The 20,929-nt window shown below is 32.4% G+C and overlaps 1 protein-coding gene across 30 annotated transcripts in view; it reads left to right on the top strand.

The window, feature by feature from the left end:
* MYCBP2 (MYC binding protein 2) overlaps window positions 1-20,929 on the top strand; it is a 256,284-nt gene that overhangs the window by 170,825 nt on the left and 64,530 nt on the right. For 6 of the 30 annotated variants that reach the window (XM_070239253.1, XM_023621320.2, XM_023621319.2 and 3 more), the window contains 5 exons: window positions 8,275-8,349; window positions 11,011-11,235; window positions 12,099-12,231; window positions 15,812-15,934; window positions 18,628-18,807. In XM_070239253.1, the coding sequence (XP_070095354.1) occupies window positions 8,275-8,349; window positions 11,011-11,235; window positions 12,099-12,231; window positions 15,812-15,934; window positions 18,628-18,807 (736 nt within the window). 30 annotated transcript variants of the gene reach the window in all.

The following is a 20,929-nucleotide window of genomic DNA, read 5'->3' as shown; positions in this document are numbered from 1 at the left end:
CATTTTGTAATTAGTTCTCTGTGTTTTGTCTAAATTTGAATCTTTTCTCTCTGTTGCCTTATAATTCTTTTGAGTTAAAATGAAACATGGGTTTTTAGACTTGTGGTGCTGTAGTGTTCTAGTTGAAGCTAAATTCTAGCGTCTGAGAGAATTCGTTGAGCCTCTTTGACAAATGCAGTAGAATTCTTAGAGCCAGTGTTCACAAGATTGCCATATCACCAACTATGATAGTAACCCACAGCTTTTTTTGTAATTTAAAGAGAAGAGTATGATTTTTCTTCCTTTTCATCACTGTCAACTGTATGTACTCTGTATGACACTGCTAATAAGTAGCACTGAGGAGAATTTTATTTTAAGAAAACCCTAGTGTCTTAAACAGTTGACCCTCTTAAAAATCAGTGTACAAAGTTAATTATATCAAACCATTCGATATATTATTCGTTTTTCTCCTTCATAGGTCAGTAAGGTTCTCCAAAGGGGCAGTTATAAGATGATGATTATTTGGGAAAGAAAATAATGGAACTTCTATTTATATTTATTGATCTCATTCTTTTTTATATTCTTTTGGATATGTTTAAAATAGTACAGTGGGGAGAGATATACCTGTATATGTTTTTTACTAACAGATGCGTGATAAAGTTGGGAGAGTGTTGGCTTACTGCTTTACTGCAGTTAAGCTAAACAATGGTAAATCTATAATTAAGATATAAAATTTTTTTTTTTCAAAGATTTTATTTTTTCCTTTTTCTCCCCAAAGCCCCCCGGTACATAGTTGTATATTCTTTGTTGTGTGTCCTTCTAGTTGTGGCATGTGGGACGCTGCCTCAGCGTGGTTTGATGAGCAGTGTCATGTCCGCGCCCAGGATTCGAACCAACGAAACACTGGGCCGCCTGCAGCGGAGCGCGCAAACTTAACCGCTCGGCCACGGGGCCAGCCCCAAGATATAAAATTTTAAATCAAATCTTCTTAAATTTTCCTCAGATTTGTATCTGTGGTTAAAAATGAAAAGGAAAGAGGGACTAGTCTGGAAGAGAAAGAATAATTCTTTATGATCTGTGGCTAAAAAATTGGCTTTAATTAGATAACTATAAAAGCCATTTTTTTATTTTTAGTTTTTTAAAAAATTTTGACAAATTTAGACTTTCGTGTATTTTAAGTCTCTAATAAAGCATTATATTAGATTAGATTATCATTACTACCTCCTCCACTCCAAAATTTTCTTCCTAATTCCTTTGCTCATTTGAGGAGACGCTTTTGGAAAAGGAAAGTATTCACTCAGATAAAACAAGAGAATAAACAAAGCTAGAAAGGAAAAGGCAAGAAGTGCTGTTTTGAAGTTCTGAATTCCATGGTTTCATTTTGGAACATTGGTGTTTGTTATTTGATGCTTTGAAACCCCATCCAAGACACAATTTATAGTAGACAATCCTGTTGAGGTCAGAGAGAAGGGCAGTAACAAAGGTAAGAGAGAATGCTGAATGGAGTGAGCCATACAAATACTTGTTGATGAGTTTTCACTAGAATGTGAATGAGAAGGTTGTCACTGATTTGTTTGAAAAATCTAGATGCAGAATATTGGAGATAGAAAGTAAAATGAAGTGGCTTTTGGTATTTTCTAGGCTTTCTTTATGTTGAAGAAATTGCTATTGTAATGTAAATAACTCAGTGGTATCATTAAGAAGACAGGTTTTTCTGGTTCTTTTATTTTAAAGATGGCAGTGACTTGAGATCCTTACAAATTAAAGATGCCTATAGAAAGAGGAAAAATTAAAGATGTAGATGAGAAATCTGAAGACTGAAAAAGGAGGTGAAAATAGAATTAAGAGCACATTTGGGGAGTTGTTTCTGTGAAGGAGGAGGGGATATGCATGGCAGTAGCTAAGTTTTTAGGGATGGAAGGAGGAAGGGAAAAGGTTGAAGGAGACCATGATTTCCATAAAAGAGAAGAGAGGAAAGTCATCAGTTGAGACTGAAACAAACAACTTAAGTTAGAGGGTTTAGAAAAGCAGTAAAGATTTGGAATAATGTTTGAGAGAAATACAAGAGGGATCTGATTAAAAACTACTTGTTTTTGGATTATTGGGCCACTAAGGACCCTATAAGACTACTGGATGGATCCATTTTGGATGCCCTTCCTCCTTCGCCCACTGTGGAGTCCGGCCTAAGTTAGACACCTGAAAGGACAAATGGAGCGTCCAAGAGACTTGGAGGACTTAATAAAATCCTAGAACAATATAATGAGTGTGCTGTAGTTAAAGAGCTGAAAGGATATAGGCAGTGCATGTGATCAGGTAGAATATTTGAGTCTGATTTCATAGTTAGAGCCTTTTGTTGAATGAGATGACCCATTAATGTGGCCGTGAGAGGGTGGCTGAAGTACAGTAGAAGTGAAAGTCACTGGAACTGCCTACGTGTAAGAACTAAAAGACTAGGCAGTTGGATGATCATCCACATCAACACAAAGACACACAGATGATGACAGCACTGTGACCCACAAGGTTAAAGATGAAAACCAGTTTGTTTGCATTGGAGGAAGGGTCCTATTAGAAACAATACAAAGTCATGGGATGAATGGAAGTAGTTTGATGTTGGGTCAGGGAGAAGCATAGAGCAGCTTTAGTATAAAAATAAGAGAACAGGTAGATGACATAAGGGTTTATATTTTATGTGGTGACCAAAGATTACAGAGAGGATACAGTGTGGCAAAATTAACTCGCCTAGGGTTCCAAACAGATCTGGTGTAGAGTTGCTTCAGTGCAGGTGTTAGATGAGGACCCACACAGAGTCAGAATCTGGCCTAGGCAAGAATAAATAAGCTAGTTTTCCAAGGTTTGTCTGTAGGGACTGGTGTAGGCCCCGTATACAGTCAGTAGTTTTTAATGAGTACCTTACTCTGCAGGGCAAAACATGATAGTGCATGGAGGGAATAACGATCCCATCTCATCCCCTCAGGGAACTAATACAGCTGAATAAATGCATCTTGCTACTTTTTTCTTTTTGTCTCTTACTACATTTACTCCTGGAAAAACACTTTCCACCTTTTCTCCCTTTTTACTTCAGTCTGTTTGTGAATAAATCAGCTATAATTATGGCTGATCATTGCAAAACACTATGCAATAAAGAAAGTGAAACCTGGGAGATTTGATATAAAGTTAGAAATAATCAAGGATCAATGCCATTAACTTACAAAGAGGCAAAAGTACCAAGAAGTTGCCTTCAGCAATCTTTACCTCTACCTCTTCAACCTTTTCTAGTTAGAACAATTTTGCATTCGCATCAATGCGTACACATTGTTTGAATCCTGACTCAAACTGTTGTGGAGGGTGGAGGTGGGGATTGGAAATTTGAACACTGACTAAATATTTGATGAACTATTTTTTAAAAAGATTACCCTAAATAATCATATTAGGAATAAGCTTTAAAGTGACACTTGTTGCACTGTCTTGTTTATCTACTCATGTAACAGAACTCTTGCTTTCTTTGTAGATATGTACTTTAGCTAAATTTTGGCCTGCCTAACAATAGTTCTATTTAAACATCATTACTTTGCTAAGAAATAATGGCATTCCAGCTTAGTTCAAATGTGACTTTAACTCTGTTTTAGCACTTTAATAATGCTCTTGTTTAGAGATTAAATAGCAAGGCTTTCATATTATGACTATGTATTTTTTAAAATATTTTTAAATCAATGAGAAGAATAGCAATAAATATGAAGAAAGCAGATCCTTTTTGTGAGGAGCTCATGGTCTATTAGAACACCTTGCCCTTTTTAGAACACACTGTTCAATTTTACATCATAGTAAAATGTTATGTTTTATTTGTCTAGAATGCTTTTGCTTCCATTTTTTTCTAACTTTTCTAATATTTTCCTGGTTGACTAGGCTCAAAAATTTCTATTGACCTTTTTTCCTCTGTACCTCCTAATAATGCTGTATTTATTAATTCATTAACTGTTCATTCAGCAGATATTTATTGAGTCCATATTATGTATCAGATACTAAGCTCAGAAGTCGTTGTTGGGTGGAGAGGCAGAGGGGAGAGATACAAAATCACTAAGATGGAGTGCAGTTCTTGCTCTTGGGATACTCACCATATAATGTGATAGACATATCATACTCGAATAATTAAGTTGCTTTGTGATAAATTATAGAGTGGCTTCACTTAGGAGGTGACATTTGAGATGATGTTGAAGAAAACTTGCCAGGAAAGAGTGAAGAAATTTCTAGACACAGAATCAAATGTCCAAAGTTATGGAGGTATGCTGTGTTTAGGAACTGATAAATAGTCAATATGGGTGAAGCAAAGGATTGGGGATAGAAAACATATAAGTACTGGGGAAATTGTTTCCCTCTCTCTTTTCAGGTAGCTCTTTGTAAAAGTAGGAAAGACTTACTTCTTTCTCCACCTACCTGTAAGGTTTAGGTTATCTTGCCTTCAGCTCATTTATATTTATACACCTCTTATTTCTGTTGTTAAGCTCCTTAAAGGTAAGGGCTCATTAAGGATGTCTTCTTACTCATAGTTGTTTCTTCCAAAGTGTTAAATGTTACATTTTGCTCATAGTAAGCTTTCAACATTCGTTGAATTTAGTTCTTGGCGTTTGGTATGATCATGCTGCTTAAAATAATTCCCGACACATATATGCTCCTTACTTTAATTCTTTCATTTAATTCTTAGTGTGACCCTGTGATGTTAAATATTTTATTGTTCTTATTTTTCCAATGACAAAAGATAGCTACTCTCCCAACATCACAAATAGAAATTAGTAGAGCTGGTTCTAGAACCCCAGTTGATGTGATTCCAAACCCATGCTTTTATGTTTAGTCTACCTTAATCTGGTGGAGAGATAAGGATGAATATAGTTATAAAAGGATAAAGTAAATATAGCTATAAAGATCATTACTTTGGCCAGAACTCCCAAATTAAATAAGTGTGAATACTCATAACCTTAATGGTTGAGTGAGGATGAATACCATGATACATGTTGAAGGTGACATGGGTCAGTCTGAGAAGGCATACTTGGGGAATGTTGATTTTAAATTAAAATTCTAAAGATTTGGAAACTATAAAATGTGAGCAAAAAGAATGTTTTGTATATCGGGGAACATATAGGTAAAAAAAGAGAGAGAATCAATTATGCATTTGATTGCCTAGAATAGAGCTTAAATTTTTTGGAAAGCAAGTTTACTTCTAGGATAGGAGATATTAGTGATATGAAACTTATATGCCCAATTCCAGCATTGTGAAGGATGTTGAATGGTAGAGAAAGTTTATATCAAGGAAAGTGGAAAATACCTCATTGCAAGTGTTTTAAGATATCTTTGTATTGCCTGTGTTATCTGAATTCTTGCAGAAGTGATTTGGGTCTCCAAACATCTCCACGCATGTATACAAACTATTTTTCTGCCTACTTAGGCTGATTGGTGTTCACATGTAGAAAGTAGGTGGATTTTTCCAAATTTTGAAGCCCCAAGGATTTGGAGGAGAGATGAAGAAAAAACATTATTTGGTAGTCTGTCTTATAGCATTACCTGGGGTAATTGGTAAAATTAGCAATTGTTTCTTGCATTTTATGTCCAATTTCATTTTGGGGGGCTACCTAATGATGCCTGCTAATCACAGCTTTAACATACCCCCAATTTTTTGGTTTTGTTTTATTAATAGATGTTTGTGTATGTGTATGCGTAACTTGTTTTTTAATCTTAGTGAATACTAAGTATTTACTTAATACACCACTGGTATAAATGTGCTGTCCTTAGATGGTTATCAAAAGCTTCATCTCATGGTTTAGCTTTGTGTTTAAGTTTCCTAAACAGAATGAGATTGAAGCAATTAAAATAACACTGTAATTGTTTGTATATATGCTATGTTTAATTTTCCTCAGATAGTTTATCTTTTTCCTTTTGAAAATGGCCATTCTTAATTCTGTGCTTTTCAGCACAATGAAAGAATTATCATCATTATTTTTTTGCATGAGCATTTGGCATATTTGATCATGTATTTTCACCATGAAAATTATTCACTTATTTGGTTTCTTCTATACCTTGAAAGATTATCAGTTTAGAGTTGCAATTTGATGCTCATTAATTTAATTAGGTTTTTAGTATGCTTTAATTTTCTTGACAGAACTTTTTTGCCTTTAAATAATCTTTGAGAATAAAATGACTCAGATTATTGTAGATATGTGTGTGCATATTTGTGTATTATATATATACATACACTTACACATACACATATAGTGGTGCTCATATTACGCAATGAAATTATACAGTGTGAAAGCCAATTTATATATTTTAAGAGTGAGAAATTGAGACTTTGGGGAAATTAATATTTTCATATACGTTCGTATCTTTAGACTAATCTTTCCTAAATTTTCAAAAGAGAACTGTGCAAGTATATTTTATTTTTAAGCTCTAGCTTTCTATTTGAGGCATTTTTGGTACTTGATAATTATCAGTGCAATTCTATTAGGGCACCATGTTTTGAAAATAATCTTAAAGTAGACCAAGTGCAGACTAAGAATTTTCTACAAATGCAGAACAAAGCAAAAAAGTGTGAAATTGGAATCCACATATAATTAACATCTACAAAATTGATTTTAGTGGCAATTCATTACCATGGTTAGCCATTGCATCACCTTAAAGTATCCTTATACATGTTAACTCATGTACTCAGACTCAGGAAACACCTGTTTGCACGCTGAAATAAAAGAGAGGTGCAAGCTTTAAATATTGTCAGTCACCACATTGCTTCTTTATCACTAATTTCATCTGCATTGCTTTTCACAAGGTGTTTCGCATTGCTTTTAATACTAGAAAAATTTACGCTAAAAAATAGAAAATGCTGAAAAAAAATCTTGATATTCTTTTACATCAAAAGGTCTGCACCACTATTCTCTCTGAAGGAGTAAAACCATTCAGAAAATACTCAAGTTCTTATGTATGTGGATGAACCAATAAGGACGTCTTTTTCCCAAAAAAACAGCATTTCAGAATGCTTTGCACCATGTTTCTACTTCACCTAAAGAGAAAAGACCCTATCCACTGTCCATTTTTAGACATGGAGCGGGGATTGGGCTTTGGATTTTCTTTTGTTTTACATTTTTTTGTAGGTATATTATTAGAAACTCATTTGTACTGGCTTTTTATCTTATATTTCTAAATTGGCATATATGTATGTATATGGGTGTGTCTCCATCTGTCCATAACATATGTGAGGAAAATACGGAACTAGAGAATATTAGATAAATTCTCATTGTCTAAAATGCCTTATAAATGGTTGGGAATTGTGTTGTTTCTTTGTGTTGAGGTCTTGGATGGTGACAACTTTTATTAACATTTTTAATGTCCTTTTATTGTTCAAGATAACTATACATTATTTAGTAAAATTGTGTAATTGCTACTCACTGGAAAGATTTTAACTTCAAATCAGATAAATATATTCAATGGCATGATATATCTGTGCAAAATGTGTATCATTTAAATTTTCATTAAGACATTTTGTGAAAATGTTGATTTTTCTCGGACCATGCTGCTGTAAATTGATGGTTCTTTAACAAAATATTTTTAGACTTTAATGTAGTGATCCTGAATGCTCTGTGCATTTCCCCAACTTTGAGATGGAGAAAACTAGGCCTGTCTTTTGATAAAAGATTCAGATTGAATTTTTTTGTATGCTTTTCTTAACAAATTTGCTAACACCTTTCAGTTATATTTCCAAATGATTTTTTCCCGTTTATAAAAAAGAAGAAAATTGAGAAATGACTTAGACTTTTTTTTTACTTATTGATTTTTTTCTTTTTCTACTTTAAAAAGTAATAAATAGTTCACATATACTACATGCCATTATTATTTGTGATAATTGCACTATCTGTACAATCTATATTGTTCACATTTTCTTTAAAAAACAGCAGACAGTTTTCTGTCATAAAACAAATCTGGCTTGTATCGATTGGAACAGATACATCGTCATTTAAAGGAGTTTTAAGGTTTCCTTCTTGCATTGACTGATGTAAGCTTTAAATCCATGTCTGGCTCTTAATTTTAGCAAATGGCATGACACACTATATCCATGAAGAGCTTTTGACAAAATTTATCAGAATATCTTTGGTGTGTGGTTTACTCAGGTGGCTTCAGTTTCCCTTTAGTAAAATACTATTCCAGTGCTGCTGCTAGAGTACAGAACAATGTTGTTACTGTGAACGCATCTTCTGCAGATGATATCCTGTTCCCTTTCTTTGTTGATATTTTTCTTTCTTAAACTTTGTCGCTCAGAATATCTTTAATGCTAGCCAAGGAGTCAGGGATTTGGACGTATTTTCATGGACTTCCAAAGCTTTTTTCCCCCAGGTGAGTTACCTGTAAGGAACAGTCATACATTATTCAGGTATTTCATTTCAGCATGTGTAACAAATTTTACATTATATCTTTGAAGCTTTTGCTTAAGATTAATAAAATTTTTTTTTTACCAAAAAGAATCTATACAAAGTGCTGTAATTGAGTTTCTCTTGTAATCTTTTTCCTTCTACTTCTGCCGAAGAATCTGTTATTAAGTTTAACTTGTACATGACTTCAAATTTGCTATATTTGATTTTATGACTAGCTTCTCCAACCACTGCATCGAAGTCTAGCATTTTGAGAACTTGCTTATTTAGGTGGGAGAGTCCTGACCCTATGGCTCTTCTCCTTTTTCCTAGCCTTTCACAATGCCCTTTTTAATGTTCATCTGAGATTGGAGTGGGAATGCAGGGAAAAAAAACTTTGCAGTTTCATCAATCTCATCTGCTGGTGCCCACGTCTTACATTTCTGTGTTGAATAAAACATGTATTTTAGGATTGTTTGAAAATGACGGGCAGTTCTGTCATTTTATATCTGTCAGGTTTTTTTTAATACTGAACGGTATTAAAACAGTATATACTGTTCAGTATTAAAAAAATGGGTAGACTCTTTTACATTTATTTATATAGTTTCTTTATTCAATTAAATCAATAAAGTTTCTCATATATTACCTTTTGGTGAATAACTTGCATTTATTCTTAGCTTGTGCCACGATTTACCTCTCAGTATTACCCTGAATGATCCAATTTGGAAATACTGTTATAACTTAATTAAATGCTCTAGCTATATCATTAAAGATCATTGAAATTGATTTTTTGCTAAATCTATTATTTGCTTGTTTTTAACGTCATACCATGTAATTTAAAAAAAAATCAGTTGTAAATAGGACTAACTTGCCTCTTCCAACTATGAAATGACATAATGTGTTTACTAAAATTAATCATTCACAACTAGACATTTTTAAATGTTTACTGAGAACCTTGTGAGTGTAGTAGCACAATTTAAGGTTTAGACCTTACTCTCCATTTTTATTTTGAGTGCTCTCTTTGTATTTATGTAATTTGCGCATATATAAGTTTTACAAATATATATGCATAGGTATATAAAATGCATACTTTTAAGTTTATTTTAGATTGTAAATCTAGTTTAAATTGTTCAAGTATTTAAAATTCTCATTTCCATTGACTTGCTGATATATAACTAAAGAATGTTGGATAAATATGGTATTATAATTATAGTAAATGTAAATAAATATTGTCCATAGTGCATATTTGTATAAGTAAAAATTGATGATCATTCATTACCCCAATGAAATTTACAAAATATTGTGTAAAGGTTAATAGTGTGTTTAAAATTTTCCGTGACCAACCGTATGTTGAATTAAAGTTACAGTCACACAGAATTCTTGAATCCACATTTTTTTAGCGTCAGAATTTTATTTTTTATTTCCTGCTATGTAATGGACATGTATACATACCTCTTAGTATGAGACTACTTATAGGGATAGAGCTATTCAGTAATATTTTATCTTGCATAATATGTTAATGTTTTTTCATTTTTATTCTATTTATAACATTACTAAATATTACTAAATATTAATTTAATTTTAACCTAATATTTGAATAAGTGTGCCATTATGGTCATCTTTTAATGCATTTGAACATAAAGCAATTTGTAGGGTCTTTATTACTGTATTTAAAAGTTGCGTTTAAATCTGTTTTAAAGGAATAGTAATGACAGTGGAAGAACCCCCAGCGCGGAACTTTCATTTACATTTAGTTGGAAGGAAGAGCAAATATGGGAAGGCCATCATTTCTCTTTATTGCATCCACGTAGGAAGCAATTTCATCACAGCATTCAGATTCAACAGAAAATTTAGAGCGTGTTCTTTAATTTAGAAGTGACTCTTTTATATCCAAATGCGCTGTATTTATGTAAAAACGTATCTTCAATGTTAATCTCTCCTCTCTACTAAAAATATAATCGTTTTTTGTTAAGAGCATTAATATATCACTGATTAGTAATGACCTAGCAAATCCAGCAAGATATTTTTATTTGTACTACATTAAGAAAGTGTGAGTTAAAATCTTACAAGCATTCTTATTTCATTCATAACTAGTAAATATTAAGATGTAGCTATATTTTATGCACATTTTTCATCGTTATCTCTGTTTGTAGATAAGTGTCCAAAGTCTTCACACCTATTTTCTCTATGTATAAATAATTATTATAGACAAAAATAGAAGGAAGTGAAGTTTAGACTTTTTAACCCATACCAACCTACAGAATGGACGTAATAATTCAAAATTATTCAGTTGTGGTTCACATAGAAAATTATTTCTGTTTCTCGTATTGTTAAATGTTTCATTAAAAGATAAAAGTAAAATCAAGTCCTACTGTCTTTCTCATATTTTGGTGGGCAATGGCCAGAGGTTCAGCTGCTCTCCTGCTATATTTTCTTTCTTCAACTTTATTTTAAATATTATTCAGCATTGAAAAACTGAAAGAGTCTTTAATGGTGGTATTGACTAATACTTCAGTTACCTTTGGATATGTATTCTCTTTCTTAATTGGCAACATTGTAGATTGCTGTGAAAGCTATTAATAGGAGGATGTTGAAAGTGATAATAGATTGTATTTTGTTTATTTTTTTTTCCTATTCAAATTTTCAGGAACCTAAAACTAATACTGATGACTTTTTCAAAGACATAAACTCCTGCTGCCCACAGGAAGCAACAATGCAAGAACAAGATATGCCGTTCTTGCGAGGAGGGCCAGGCATGTACAAGGTAGTGAAGACAGGACCTTCCGGTCACAACATCAGAAGCTGCCCTAACCTTAGAGGTATCCCAATTGGAATGTTAGTTCTGGGAAACAAAGTCAAAGCAGTGGGAGAGGTATGGATTCTTGTAGCTTCATGACTTCTAGATGTTCATTTTTAATATAATACAACCAAAGCATCACTTTCTTCCAAAGGTTGCCATTTCCATCCCAGGTTTTTAAATGTTAATGTTCTTTATCTTCACTTGTATTGAAAATCCTAACGTAATTTTTCTGTGCTTCTTTTCTAATAACTTTATTCTAATAATTGTCCTTGTGAAAACAATATTTATATTAACAAAATGATGTGTATTGTATATATAAATGTTCGGTATTTGCATATATCTTTTCATTATTACAAATGTACTATACCGTCATGGATTAACAGCACTTTAAAATATTTGCTATGAATCGGTATGGAGGTGTGATATATAAAGGGTTTCATTTGTTTGTTCCCATTCGTGTGTCTCACTGAAGTCCTGAGCAAATAAAATTACTCCAGTCAACTGTGGCATTTGCCTCAGCTGATGAGCTTGAAGATGTAGTGTGTCATGCTATTTCTCAGTGTCAGGGTCATTTTCAAGTTGCATTGTAGGGGCTACCAACCTAAATAATAGAAAATGCTGTGTTAGGACATTTTAGGTACCAAAAAAAAAAAGAGCCATGTGTTTTTGAGTAACATTTAAAATTATTTAGGGATTATTTTTGTACCTTAAAAACTGTTATTTTAACTGAAGTCATAAATAAGCAGTATTTTACAGAACTCTTTTATTGATTTCTGTCTTACCTCAGTCTGTGGTCTTAATTTCAGAAACTAATTTCATGGTAGAAATTTATTGGAATGATTATACTGTTCAAACACTTAAACTTTTTGCTGGTTTTCAGCCTAAGTACCCCGAAAGAATCAAGCCAATCAATCATGCTTTTTGTTATGTACTAGGTAACCAATTCTGAAGGTACGTGGGTGCAGCTGGATAAGAACAGCATGGTAGAGTTCTGTGAGAGTGATGAAGGAGAGGCATGGTCCTTAGCTAGAGACAGAGGCGGAAACCAGTACCTCCGACATGAAGATGGCAAGTTGGCTTAACTTTGTGATTTATTCCCATTAACCTTTGAAATGCAGAAGTTTACAGTGTATTGTATTCTTTTGGTGTTGTAAAGAGCTTTTTGTGTGTTTATTTTTTAAGTAACAGCAAGACTCAGGGTTAAAAAATCTTGCATTTTCTAAAATTCGTTCATAAAATACATGGATACTAAATGCACTGAAAAAAGAGAATTAGAAGAAAATATGAAACATATGAATCCATTCTTCTGTGCCAGTCCAGGACTGAACATTTTACCATTTCTGCCAATAAATGGAAGTTAAGTTTTCAAACCACCAATGGTAGTACTTCTTTCAGGCAATTTCATCCAGTTGATTTCTGTTTCAGGAAAGGAGCATTGATTGAATAAATGCATAGCATCTTTTTAGGGACTCCTATTTTGTTGCTAGAGTTTCAATTTTAAACTTGATTTCACCTTTTTCAACAATGATCTCATTTAATAAAAGATTGTCCTTTTTGTCCCCCATCTTCATTCTCCTGTTGTCAAAAACTTGTTCTTCAAAAACTTGATGACCCTGTCATCACTTGGGTGAAGCTTTGACTGATCTTGACAGAGTCAAGAATTCCCTCCGTGTTCCTAAAGAACTGTATTCACCACTAAAACAAAACTGATATTATATTGAAGTTAATTTTTATTTCTTCATACCCAGATTGTGAGTTCCTTATCGACAGGCACAGGGTTTTTATCTTTGTATTGCTAATTCTAAAACAGTTTTGGCACACACTGACTGCTCACTAAGTTTTGTATATACAAGTTGAATCACAAAAATATTAGTTAGGACATCAAAATAAATAGACAAGTCAAGCATAGACTTTTCTACCAAATCCGAAAATTTTGTAGGATAAGATCAGATAAATAAAAAAACATCCTTCTTTATCCAAAAGAGAATAAACTTATAATAGTCATAATCCAAGAGGTAATAATGGCCATGAGTATAGATAGATTCAAAAAAGCTTTGACATTTTGCGTGAATGACAGAGTACATTTAGATGTGTTAACGTTATACATTAAACATTCTCCCTTTTTCCTTACAACAAGACTTTGAGATAGGTTATATACTCTTCATTTTACAGGTAAGGAAACTAAAGTTCATAAAACTTAAAGTGACCTGCCTGTGGTTCTACAGCTGGATGCATGGCAAATGTAAGACTTGAGCCAGACTCTTCATTCGTATATCAAATGCTGTGCTCATTACAGCTTATCATACTGCATCAATAATCTGTTGAACAGTTTGAGAACCTGCTCCCTCCCTTGTCTTTACCAACAAACTTTTCTTAGTCAAAGATTATGTTATAAAATAATGTTCTGAGATGGTAGAACTATTCTTCCTTCTGTTTGGAGAAACAAAATGGTTTTATTTGGTATAAATCAGACATTTTACAAAATAATCTCCCATTTATAATATACTTACTACATATTACAGTATATTTATATATTCATAAATTCTTAAACATTTTTATTGTATAAGAATATTCAGATATAAATGAGAATACCTAAGCTGAGATCAGCTTTATATAAGACATAGTTAAAAATGAAGAGAATGGTTTAGGTGACCATCAAAGGACCTTTCTCGCTTAATAATGATTTTTACTGGCAGTACAGCATAATGTGTAAGAATGGACTCTGGAGCTGGACTGCCAGGGTACAAATGCCAGCTCTACAACTGGTCAGTTGTGTGACCTTGGCTAAATTACCTAACATCTCTGTGCCTCATTTTTCTCATTTACAAAATGAGGATACTTTATAAATTCAATATGAAAGCTAAACGAAAAATCCCATATAGTTAGCAGATGGTAAGGTTAGCTATTATTGTGAAAATGTAAAATGCCTTCCATACTAAGGAGCAAGTTTTAACATGGGAAATTGAATTCCCATATACTTAGAAGGTAGAAGAGTCTTCGTAGAATACCTCTTAAACTAAACTAGGATATTGATTGTTCTAAGATGCATATTCAACCCTAAAAGAGGTTCTAGAGTTTCTCTCTGTAATAACTTATTACAAAAGAGTTAATCCTTTACTCTTTTGATAAATATATATATATTTGGTCATAATATGAGTCTTCATATTTTAACATGAAAGCTGGGATGATAAGGAAAGAAGCAATAAGAAGTTAGTACCTTAAAATCACTAAGAGTAGTTGATGTATCCAAATAGTCTGCTCACTGGAATTAGTATGTAAATGTATTTAATATGGAAATAAGAAAATTTGACACTTTTATAATTTATTTATATAAAGTAGTGTAAGTAAAGCAAAAGCTTTCCCCTTTGTAAAACTTCTCTATAGGTCTTTGGTATGTGTAGATAAAGCTAGTAGGCAAAGTTACTGCTATGGTAAAAACAGACTTCGCACTTGGTGCTAGATCGTCCTGAGTCTGGAAGGTGACAGTGATGCTGTCTTCTCCATTCAGATTACTATTCATGGGTATTATTTTCCAGAAGAAGTATTTCACTGCTGAAGTGTTTCATACTGAAGAGTATTGCCTAAGGGAAGTGCTAGGATTGGTTTCTTGAAAAAAGTCTTAAAAGTGCTGGTAAAGGGGTAGACCATACAGTACCACTGGTACAGCAGAATTCTGACTTACAGGTAGGAAGAAAACACTCCACCACTCTCTTCTGGTTCCATTTTTTGTTTAAAGGGGTATTGACTTTTAAAAATTTATTTAAAACTTTTTATTATTTTTTTTTTAGTGGAATAAATACTTTTTTCTTCCTTGTACCTTTTATTTGACAGATTTTCTTTTGCCTTTTTTCTAGCTGGCATTAATGTGACAATTTAATTATGGTATTAGTGTTTTTAGTATAATCTCAGACAGAATCTTATAGCTACTTGATTGATAATAGGAGATTAACTTAGTTTACCAGTTTATACATTGCATTCTTGCCATTTGTAAACTGGATAAAATATTTGCCATTTCCTTTTTGAAATAAGAGTTCTCATACATTTGTTGACGTCAGGATGTCTTAATAACCCTAATTACATGACCTGGTGTATTATCCTTTCACTTAGGGAAAATATCCTTATATAATAAGTAAAAATAAGTTAAAAGCTAAATTTTTCATAATTTTCTCATTCAGAACTTAAAATATTTTACAAGCGAAAATTCCTTTTGGTATCATGTACTCTTAGGTATTTTGAAGACACTTTTTTTTCTATTTGAGTACTAGCATCCAAAATATTTTGATTTCTGGTTTATAGGGTATCCATTTTTGTCTGGTAACATGCCCTTGTATAAATTTGTTAGAAATAAATGAGTTCTTGGTCTAGAAATATTAGTATACATTCAATGATGTATCCTGCCACAATAAAAGTAAATTGGCTGTATAAGAGCATATCCCATTTCTAAATTGCACTGTGTATTTGATAAAGGAAAAGAAAATTTTGTCATATACTTTGTCAGTGTCAATAACCTAATAGAATTATCATCAAATCTAAATGGAAGCTTATTTTAAAATCTAGCATAAAATCTTTCTTCAATTTTCTCTTTCTATTCTATGAATAGGGAATATCACAAAAGAAACTAATGTTATAGCTGTGCCTTTTATTGTAGAACAAGTTCTTCTGGATCAAAATGCCCAAACTCCTCCTCCTAGCCCCTTCTCAGTACAAGCTTTTAATAAAGGGGCGACTTGTAGTGCCCAAGGATTTGATTATGGACTCGGAAATAATAAAGGTAGGTGTTTAAAAGTGAGTCTTTTACTTACCTAACTTTACTATTTTTTATTACCTTCTCTCCTACCCATTTTTATTACTGTTCACCCACAAAATTTTGTCAAAGTTTGTTCCTAAGAAACTAATACTCAAAATTTTTACAAAGGTGTTCTTTTTACAGTATTGTTTTTACCAGTTTTAGCTGAAGTTTATAGGAGTTCTTGCTTATTGGTTCCTGTTTTAAAGACACTCACTTTGAATTCGCCACAAAGATTCCGTCACTGTACGTAGTAAGAGAACTCTGATTTTTATCATCAACTTATTATTAAGAGTGATGTTAATGAGTAAAAAAGAACTTTCCAAAATGATCCATTTAAAATCAGAATATTTTAAATAATATATTTAAGTAATATTGCACATCAGTTTAATTAAATATGTGTGGTCTCGGGTGTCTAACCAAGTATCTCAGTTAATTTAGAATTACATGAAATGATATTTTTGGGTTTGGAATGTATAGTAAAACCGGGAAGTGGTAAAAAGAAAAACAAAAACCCTAAGCCGCGTGAATATAAAATGTGTGCAGCTGTTTTTGGCTACGTTAATGGAAGAGACCAGCATCATGGACAGTCCAAACAATGATTATTTTAGAAAAATTTCTACCTGAATTTCATCCAAAATTGCATTTGTATTAAATTTGGACATTCGTGTTCTTTCCTGTGTACCTAATCCTGACTCCTTCAAGATCAGCCATATTGTCAGCAAGTAGCATACAGCTGGATGATGGGTAGGATGGAGAAGATAACCTACATCAAAATAATTTTACTTTAAAAGGTTATTTAAACTAATTCACAGGATTCGATTTCAAGAAACAAATACAGTGTCATTATACCTGACTTGCAGAGCAAGTGAAATAATGAAATAGTCAACAAAATACAAAATTACATCAATGTAGAGGACACATTCAGTGTAAAATAAAACCATTTTCTCTTCAATATCTTTATTACTTTCCACAAAGTACTTTTATGGAGGAAGCCTAGCCACAAGATTTCTTTTTTGGCTCTCCCTTCTGTACTGGATTGTTCTATCCTACAGGCTTGAGTACTGTCTGCTTTCTCATTTCTAGTAGCTCAGACTTCAACCAACCTAAGTTAGATCTTCATACTTAAATAGGGTGAATGCTTGGTGGTGTTTTCTTCATGTCCCTTTCTCTCTACCGTTGTCAATCCTTAAATTAAAATCTCAGTGTTTACTTACCACTACTATGCTTCTATAGTAATCTGTTTTAAAGCCATGTTTAATTCAAATTGTATGCTTTCAGTCTCTAAAATGTCTAAATTGTGCTGGTGCCTACCACTTTAAATCAGTCTTTAAAATATAATTTATTAAAACATCATAGGAATAAAAATCAACTTTTAGGAGACAGAGACATTGCTGAGAACATTTGTTATTAAATAGAAATAATAAAGTATTATTTTTTTAAAGGAGTGATTTGGGTAATATTGTTCAAAAATAGCATGCATTTGTTAATAGGCATTTTAAATATTTAAATGTAGCAAAGAAGTATTAAGAAACTTAAATCTGATTAAATATACCTGACCTTTATTTATTAACTTACATTTAACAGTAGTTCCCATTTTCTTTAACTCTTTATACTGTCCAAGAAATTGTTTTCTACAAAAGTTCTTTTTCCTTAAAACAATTTTATAAAATTCTTCATAATCTCTAAAATTCTTTCTATAATCTACAGCTTTAATTTTTTAAAAGTAAAGACGTGCAGCTGTGTACACATCTTTCCATGTAAATCTATTCCTTGTTAGTGCTTCATTTGAAATTTTCGTTTACAAAACTATTATGTTTAGGGAATATGGCTGGAAAGGTACTGTTTTCCAGTTTCGGCATCAACTAGTCTAGGTATTTTTTTTCCTCTTCTCTTCTTCAGCATCATTTAAACTGTTTAGTATACTTATTCTCGTAAATAAGGAGCTATCATCCTTCTAATTGTTTCATATTTTCAAAAATATTTTTCTGTTAAAGTCCCTTGTATTTAATTTTAAGGAAAAATGTCAGAATTCATTTTTAAGGTCTATTCGTATTAGGTAACTCATATTCCTTTTTATCTTATAGATGTTTATATTATCCATCCAAGCAAGAATTCATGCTTTTAAAAAAAAGTATAATTTCTTTGGCATAACAACTTAAAAATATACATTAATTTATTAACTATAAAGTAAATAAATTACTAAGTTTAACAACATATACTTTGCTTCCCTTCAATTCTACAATAAAAATAAAACTCTATTCATATTATTTACTTATTTTCTACATGAAATGTACTGCTTGTGAGTCAGGGTGGTCTAGTCATTGTTGGGCACTATGTAGAAGACATCATTTACTTAGATCTTCATTTATACTTCTATGATGTTGAATCAACTTATAGATTCTTCGTAAACTCTGCATTCTCTCATGCTGCTGCTGGATGTTGTATATGAATTTACATGGATTTGTTTTTGTAGGTAGGCTGTTATATAAGATTTTGGTGGGGTGGTCCATAATTAAAACAACATGCAGCACTTGGTCCCTATTTTGAGGATAACGAACACCAACTTCCACCCATTTCTGAATTGGCGTAGTTTTATTTAGTGTTTAACTTTACCTGAATGTCATAAAGCACCATTTACTTTGCCATTTGGGATGTTAATTAATAACGAGTTGTAGTTTTGACTGTTTTGCCTACTGCAGGTGACCAACTGAGTGCCATATTGAATTCCATTCAGTCACGGCCCAATCTCCCAGCTCCTTCCATCTTTGATCAAGCTGCAAAACCTCCCTCTTCCCTAGTCCACAGCCCATTTGTGTTCGGACAGCCCCTTTCCTTCCAGCAGCCTCAGCTTCAGAGTAAGTCTGTCAGTCTTACCTGCCTCATCAAGCCATTTCTGAAGCTTTGTTCTGAGTTGTTTATCAGTTAATAATTATTTATCAACTCACCTGACTGTTTTTATTTAATGAGGATGTTATCCCTTCCCACATTTCTGAAGCATTTAAGCTATTCTGAGCTAAGACCTTCTGCAGCTAAGACATTTATTTTTAATCACACATTTTTTAATTAAGTGTAGTTATTAAAATATGACTATTATGCTTTCTATTCTAATTCCAGTATAAGCAAATACATACTATAAAGCATTTTTTTAAAAAACTTATTTAAAATCTTTTATAATATGCACAACTATGCTAAGCATCAGTTATAGGGATAACTTTCATTGTTTTATGTTGGATTTTTGTTACTTTGCCCCAAGAGAATAAAACTATTTCACTATGCTGAATGAGATAGTTTATGAAAGTCTCAGCTTGCACACCCATTGTTTAGATTTAAATGCATGACTTCTTTGCTTTGATAAAGTACATTCACACTTAGGTATAAGTTATTTTTCTACAAAAATACTTTGATAACTGTTATTAGGATTACTTAAGAGAATGCCAGTTGGTTTAGTTTATATTAGGAACCAGGGTAGTATACAATTAGCAAATGATGTTATTCATTATGATATTATTATCTACCTTAGATAAAGAGTGTACAAAAGTATGAATGTTTCTAGGTTTGCACTATACATTAGACAAGTTTAATTAATGAAATTAGTTTGGAAACAAGTATTATCAATTTCTAGCTAATCATCTCTATTCATATGTAATATTCAGTTGAACGTCTCTTAAAAGAAGAATTTCAAGGAAACATAATAGTGTCACGTGTATGAAACAGTTTTTTCCTTCCTTGAGAAGCATTACAGAAGAATGAAAGAAAAGTGAAGACTTAGTTTACTCATTTTATGGAGCAGCAGACTTCTTAGATTTAGGTGTACCCAGGTTGCAGGAAGTTTTAAAAATGAGGACAAAAAAAACAAGAAGTAAAAAATCATAGTCAGGCAGAGTATTCATATTAGATATAAAGTTTTAAAAGAGAAATTACCTTGATAATGTCACAGCAGCAGCAGACAAGAGAACAAAGGAGTAGGACCTTGTTCTTCCTAAAGGGCCATTGCAAGTCTCACCAAAAAAAGTGTAGTTACTACTTTTATTTTACCAAATTATTTAATAAAATATTTCAAAACAAAATATAAAGACCATGCTAAAGTCAGATTTGTCTCTTTCAAGGGATAATAGCTTTCCGACTGACATTGTGTCAATATAATTGTATGCATATTGTGTCTAAATGTTATCGGTACCACTATGTCCTTTACCGCCATCTTGGGGAAAATTTGAAATTGTGGCCTAGAAATGTCTTAATTACCAGTTTTCTGAATCTTTGCTTGCCTGTACTTCAACAATGGGAATTACGTAGTTTTACAGACTACTTATTCTCAGCAGAGTATCAGTGAAATTTGACTTCCAAATTCCTGAAACCAGAAATCTTAATCTGTAGGATAACTAAAAAAAAGTATAGAGTCTAAAAGTAGTTTTAATTTTTTGGAAATAAACTTGAATTCTGTTAATTACATCATATTAGGAAAATTAAATGTGGCAGAGTGCTCATTAAGACCACCTAAGTAAGATATTCTTCTCTGAACTTCACTGCCATCCATCCCACCAGCATTTCACCTTGCTTTAGATTTATCCATACTGAACTTCTCTTTACTAATTAGTGAAATGAGAATCATTTTTGTCTTAAGCTTTTGTGACACTAAGATAAAACAGGTATAGAAGACCCATATTTATTAATTTTGCTTATACTGATAGTCACCACCATGTACTAAATACTGTACTTAAGTATTTTTAATACATCTTCCTTTAAGATAAAGTCTCTATTTTACAAGTAAGGAAACAGAGGCTTAGAGAGGATTTTCCCTAGGTGCATACATAGTAAAACAGTAAAGCCAGGTGTGAGGCCAGTGCTACCTGACTACTAAGGCCTTGTTTTTAAATATTCACCTTTGCCTACTGATAAATAATGCAAAATCTGTCATTTAATATGTATTTTTAAAATTTCTATCATCTAGAGTATTATCTTTTTTGGATTGGCTATTTT

This window comes from Equus caballus, chromosome 17 (genome assembly GCF_041296265.1).
Source record: "Equus caballus isolate H_3958 breed thoroughbred chromosome 17, TB-T2T, whole genome shotgun sequence".
Lineage (NCBI taxonomy): Eukaryota > Metazoa > Chordata > Mammalia > Perissodactyla > Equidae > Equus > Equus caballus.
Note: the sequence above shows the minus strand (reverse complement) of the source record. Positions and strands in the feature narration are given on the sequence as shown.